Source organism: Balaenoptera physalus, assembly GCF_965194825.1.
Source record: "Balaenoptera physalus genome assembly, chromosome: 20".
Lineage (NCBI taxonomy): Eukaryota > Metazoa > Chordata > Mammalia > Artiodactyla > Balaenopteridae > Balaenoptera > Balaenoptera physalus.
The window spans coordinates 52,916,875-52,922,874 of NC_138901.1; the positions used below are offsets into that span (position 1 = coordinate 52,916,875).

The following is a 6,000-nucleotide window of genomic DNA, read 5'->3' on the forward strand; positions in this document are numbered from 1 at the left end:
CACTGATGTTTTGTTTTCATTAAGGGTGAGATGCTGGAGCCACGGTGTAACAGCGGAGCCGCGCGGGGACAAGATGACCCCCAAGTCACAACAGAAACACTGAGTTTCTGCAGCTGACAAGCCCAGCTCTCCCAAGGGAAACCGCGAGTGCTATGATTAACAGACACCAGCTCCACCGGAGCAGGACCCACAAGGAGACCGGGATGCCCGCGCCACTCGACAGTTCTTTCTGGGCCGCTCCTGGTTCTGTTCCCGCCCGGGGCTCGCCCTTTATCTCAAGCCCCCAGATAAGCCCAACCCTTCCTCATTCACCCTCTTGCACAGACTGACTCGGAGGGGCAGCGAAGGGGGTGTCCTCAACTACCCCCAGCTCTTCCCCACCTCCTCCAGCCCCCTCAACACCCATTTCCGGGCGCCCCAGCGTCCTTTCTCTCGCTCCCCGTCTCTGCTCAAGCCTGGCGCCCCCGCCCCCCTCATCCCTTCCCCAGACTTCCCCCGGCCCCGGCCACCTCCCCTTCCGGCCCCCTCCGGCGCGGGACACTCGCTCAGCGACCTCCTCCTCGCCCTCGCCCCCGCCCCCCGCCCGTACCGGGATCAGTTCCTTCAGCGAGCGCCGAATCGGCACGACCTCCAGCTCGCCCTCCTCCACCTCCATGGGCTCCGGCTCGCCGCGGTCCAAACCTGACTCCGCTTCAGGCGACGGGGGCCCCAAGGCCGGCCCCGCTGGGACCTCCGCCTTCAACGACACTCGCAGGCCCCGTACGGCCGCCATCGCCGCCCGCCGGCCGCACCACTGAGAGCTCGCCCCGCACACCGCGGGCTAGAGCGCCACTGCCACGGGCCACGGAGCAGCCGCTACCTAGAGCGTCGCCTGCTGCGGCTAGAAGGCTCTCTTCAGCGCCGACGCCCCCTGGTGGTGGGAGGAACCCTGGACGGCTAGAGCGGGATCTGGTGAAGAGGAGGCGGGACCGAGTGGGAACGGAGGCAGGGCCTGCTGGAGGGGGCGGGGCCTGGAGCAGTTCGCTACAGTCTGGGCTTAGAAAATAGCTACACCTTGAGCAGTAAACTTGTAATCAAAGCTAATTTTACTGAATTATCATTACCTGCCAGTGACTGTTCCAAGCGCTTGAATCCTCACAACAACCCTATGAAGTTACTACTATTACTATCCCCATTTCACATTTGAGGAAACTGAGGCATTGAAATTTACCCAAGGTGACAGGCTATTTAAAGGACAAAATCCGGATGCGAGCCTTGGCAACCAGAATGAGCCTTGGTCTATCACTTCTGGGCAAGTCTGTGGGTTTACAATGCACTTGCCTTGACAACCTTTGTCTCTTTCAAGTCTCCCAATAGTTGGCCCATTTTACATACCGCAAAATTGAGACTCCAAGAGGGTAGTGAGCTTGAACGCCAATTTCGTGTCTCCCAAGGGCTCGGTCTACTGGAGACTTCTGAGTATGGTTTCTTGCGGACATTTCTAACAAGAACCTGGTTGGGAGAGAGGGAGTGTCCTCTAGGCTTCCAGAGGGCGCCACTGGTCAGTTTTTGCTTTGAGTCCTGATTTCGCACCTTCCTCCCTGTGTTACCTTGGGCTAGTTCTGACCCCTTTCTGGTCCCGTCTTCCCATCTGAGGAGGGTGGAGGTGGGATCCTAGAGTCTCCAAGGCCTTACCAGCTCTCACAATGGAGAAGCAAATAATTATAAACCAAGGGAGAACATGATCAATATCAGACACACCTGGGTCTCAAGCTGGCTGGCTCTGCTCCTTACACCACATGTGACCTTGAGCAAGCTACTTAACCCTTTGGGATTCAATTTCTTCATCAGTAAAATGGGTCATTACCCACCATGGGAGGTTGTGAGGCTTAAATGAGATAATTATATGTAGATACAGGATCAAACAGAAGGGGTACAGTACATCGTAGTTTTTTGTTTGTTTGTTTTTGCTTTTTTAAAAATATGGTCTAAAACAGAGCAAACACGAGATGGAGCTCTTTAGAGGGCTAGTTTTCCTTGATGAAAGGGACACATAGTAGTTACAAGATTGGGTTAAACGCATGGAATGCACTTGCATGAATTTTAAAGAACATTTCAAAGAAAGTTTGTGCTTAGCTGGCCAGCTTTGGGCCACAGTCACAGACCGTGCCAATACATGTATTCCATAGGCCTGAGGGGGTGGGGCATGGGGAGAGGAGGAAGCAATCCCTCCTCAGCTATGGACATCAGGAGGCCAGCAGAGAAGGTCGGGCAGGCCCCTCTCCCTGCAGGGTAAGAGCCTTGAGGACTCAGGCATTGCAATTCAGCACAGTTCAGAGGAGAACCACCTCCCTGGGGGACCTCTGGCTGGCACGAGAATCAGGAATCCAGAGCAAGCCAGGGCATCCAGCAAACACCAGGGGTCCTAGACTCCTGTCAGAAAAGCCCTTGATGACTGTACCTTTCTGTTCACCTAACTCACCCCACCACCCCTTCCTTTCCTCAGTGCAGCCTGCTGAGGTGAGGTCACAGCACTAGTAGTGGCAAAGAACAATTTTCATAAAAGTTAAAAAACATGACTCCCAAATATTAAATGAACACGTCAAAGCTTTTAATCCTCATTAATGAATGAGGACATCAGTAAGATTTTATAAATTTATTTATTTATGTATTTATTTTTGACTGCATTGGGTCTTCATTGCTGTGCGTGGGCTTTCTCTAGTTGCGGCGAGCAGGGGCTACTCTTCGTTGCGGCGCACGGGCTTCTCGTTGCGGTGGCTTCTCTTGTTGTGGAGCACGGGCTCTAGGCGCGCGGGCTTCAGTAGTTGTGGCTCACAGGCTCTAGAGCGCAGGCTCAGCAGTTGTGGCGCACGGGCTTAGCCGCTCCGCGGCATATGGGATCTTCCCGGACCAGGGCTCGAACCCATGTCCGCTGTATTGGCAGGCGGATTCCCAACCACTGCACCACCAGGGAAGTCCTCAGGAAGATATTAAGACTAGTTCAAAAGAGAATTTGAGCATGAATACCAAGTTGGTCAATCAAAGAAATACTGAAATGAATTTAACCACAGAGGTTAATGCTCTACAAGGCAAGAAACTGTAACCTTTGGGGTTCCCTTTTCTACCAGACAGAAAATATTTGCATTACTATTGGACAAGAATTATTTACTCAAAAGAAATAAATTTAAAAAAAGAATTATTTGCTTATTGTGAATTTTCTATAAATTAACCTCTGCCCTTACAGAGTTGTAAAATACCCTAATCAATAGTAAATCGGAAGTCAAACCAAGGTACGCATCCCTAGAGAATGAGATGATCCCAGGTGGAATAGGCATGTTAGATAGCAGCTGGCACTATACTGAGACAACATCAGTGTGGCTCTTTTTCCTTTTCCTTTTTCTTATTTCCAATGTCTGGATAATTTTCTATTAATAGAAGAAACCAGGAGAGTGGAATACTGAGACAGACTGGAGAGTTTCATAAAAGAAGTGATCAAGTGTCACATACAGGACTTCCCTGGTGACGCAGTGGTTAAGAATCCGCCTGCCAATGCAGGGGACACGGGTTTGAGCCCTGGTCTGGGAAGATCCCACATGCCGCGGAGCAACTAATCCCATGCACCACAACTACTGAGCCTGCACTCTGGAGCCCGCGAGCCACAACTACCGAGCCTGCGTGCCACAACTACCGAGCCCGCGTGCCACAACTACTGAAGCCCACAAGCCTAGAGCCCGTGCTCCACAACAAGAGAAGCCCCCACTTACCGCAACTAGAGAAAGCCCACGCACGGCAACAAAGACCCAATGCAGCCAAAAATAAATAAATAAATAACATTTTAAAAAAATACATAATGTCATATATCCACCTTTAAAAAAAAAAAATGTACCACACTAAGGCAAATGTTACTAACAGGGGAAACTGGGGGGCGGGAGAGGCGGGTGAGAGGGTATATGGGACTCTGTACTTTCTACTCATTTTTTCTGTCAACCTAAAACTGTTCCAAAAAATAAAGTCTGTTTGTTAAAACAACAACAACAACAAAACCTTGACACCCAGACTACATCCCAGACCAAAATAAATCAGAATCTCTAAGGGTGGATGATTTTTTAAAAGCTCCCTAGGAGATTTTAGCATGTAGCCAGGTTGATAACTGATGTCTACGCTGAACTGGGAATGGGAGAGGGCAGACTACAGCTGGGAGCCCTCGCTCAGCTTTCGGGTGCATTTCCCAGGGAGGTGGGTGGATGTTGGCGAGATTACCTGAAAGAAGACGAGAGCACCTGAGGGCATGTGGATCCTCTCCCGTGAAAGCTCCGTGCCTCAGGGCTGATCCCCTGCACCTGGGGGAGACCGAGGGCGAAGAAGTTTAACTAGCCCCTTCCCATGTTGCGGTTCCCCACTGTTGTGGCTCCATTCCTTCAGTGTGGACCTGCGCCTAGGCCATGGGGAAGGGAGGGTCTTGGGGAGACCGAAGGACGGGGGGGAGGGGTTGTCAAAGGGCTCCCAGTGCGGAGAGCATCAGCCAATAGCGCAGACCGTGACTAGAACAAGCAGGGGCCAGCGCTGCTGCGGACGGGACGGAGCGAGCCAGGAAGTAACAGGGAAGAAGGAGTCCGCGCAGAGGGCAACTGAGAGAGGAGCCAGGAGGGGTTCTTCCTGTGTGCCTGGGAGTGTGGGACAGCAGCCTTCAGAACGCCAAGGGGGTGGAAATTGGGAAATAGTTAAGGGAAGACCTGAGTTAGTTTGCAGGCTGAGGAGCAGGGAGGGAAGACCAGAAAAGGCCAGAGATATACAGGCCAGGGAAGAGGCTTACGAGGGATCAGGTGGAGAGAATGGGGTTCCCAGAGGGAAGGTCCCACTCTTGCGATTCAGTTGAGAGATGCTTTCCCAATGGTCTTCATCATGGCGGATCAGTGAGTGGACAGATAACAAGTTGTGAAAGTGACTCAGCCGGTAGGGAAGGCTGCAATCCCTGGGCCCTGTTTCCAGTCTTATAGGAGATGAACCAGACACCAGATCACATGCCAAGGGTGCCTCTGGGGCTGTGGACCAGGGAAGGCTTCCTGGAGGAGGTGACTTGGAGATGGTGGGGGCCTAGGCAGCGGGGAGAGCATGGAAGTTGACCACAAAGCTGGCATGGGCTAATGATAAACTGTCAGCCCGACCTGGGTGGGAACTGGCAACTGCCCTGGAGAGTGAGGGGTCCCAGACTTTGTTCCCTGGGTCATGGTAGCTGGAGAAGTGGATGTATCTGAGACCTCAGAGGGCAGATCCAGGTCAGTCTGTGTGTGTGTGTGTGTGTGTGTGTGTGTGTGTGCGCGCGCGCGCGCGTGCGCACGTGCACAGGAAGGGACCAGGGACAGGAGGTGGCCATTTAAGCCATGGACAACCAGTCCATCAGGAGGCTGAAGCAGTGCAGGGAGCGGCCAGGGCTTTGTTCTGCAGGTGAGACAGAGGACAGTCTCCTCCCAGCCCCTCCTGGTCTCCTTCTGGGCCTCAGTTGACCCCCAGGGCCCAGTACCACCCACCGCATGGGCCCCAGCCTCCCTCAGTGGAACCCCAGTGGCCCAGGAGGCAGCCCCATAGATAGGCCTGCTTGTTTGCCCAAGGGGAGGTTGCGTAGGTGTGCCAGCCTGTGGGGGGGGAGGGAATCCGTAACCTGTGAGGTGTTTATATGAGTCCCAGTGCATCTGGGTGTTCCCCTGGGAAAACTGGAACCCTCAGTGGCCCTGACCACCCATCCCTCCTCTCCTTCAGGCTGACACCATATAGGATGATAGAGGTTGGGGAGAGCAGAGACCAGGCAAAGTTCCTGTGGGATCCGGAGCCCAGAGACATTCTCCACGAGGAACCAGGACCTCCCAGGGCAAACCTCGGACTGCCCCGAGCCTTCAGCTGGACACCCTGGCCTGGGCTCAGCTCCCCCATGTAGTTAGGCCTGGGAGTGCAGCCTCCATCTCCGATCTTCCCAGGTGTCCTTCCCCATGTGCAGGGCTCTCGGGTTTTCCCAGCCGCTGACGT

At 53.5% G+C, this 6,000-nt stretch overlaps 1 protein-coding gene across 3 annotated transcripts in view; it reads right to left on the bottom strand.

Annotated features, from left to right (window-relative positions):
* NCBP3 (nuclear cap binding subunit 3) overlaps positions 1 to 892 on the bottom strand; it is a 28,729-nt gene extending 27,837 nt beyond the window's left edge. Inside the window, exon 1 of one of the 3 annotated variants that reach the window (XM_082443863.1) lies at positions 590 to 892. In XM_082443863.1, coding sequence (XP_082299989.1) covers positions 590 to 772 — 183 coding nt within the window. In that variant the 5' untranslated portion in view covers positions 773 to 892. The remainder of the gene's footprint in view (positions 1 to 589) is intronic. The other 2 variants (XM_082443862.1, XM_082443861.1) reach the window with 2 other exon arrangements.
* Between the last annotated feature and the right edge of the window lie 5,108 nt (positions 893 to 6,000).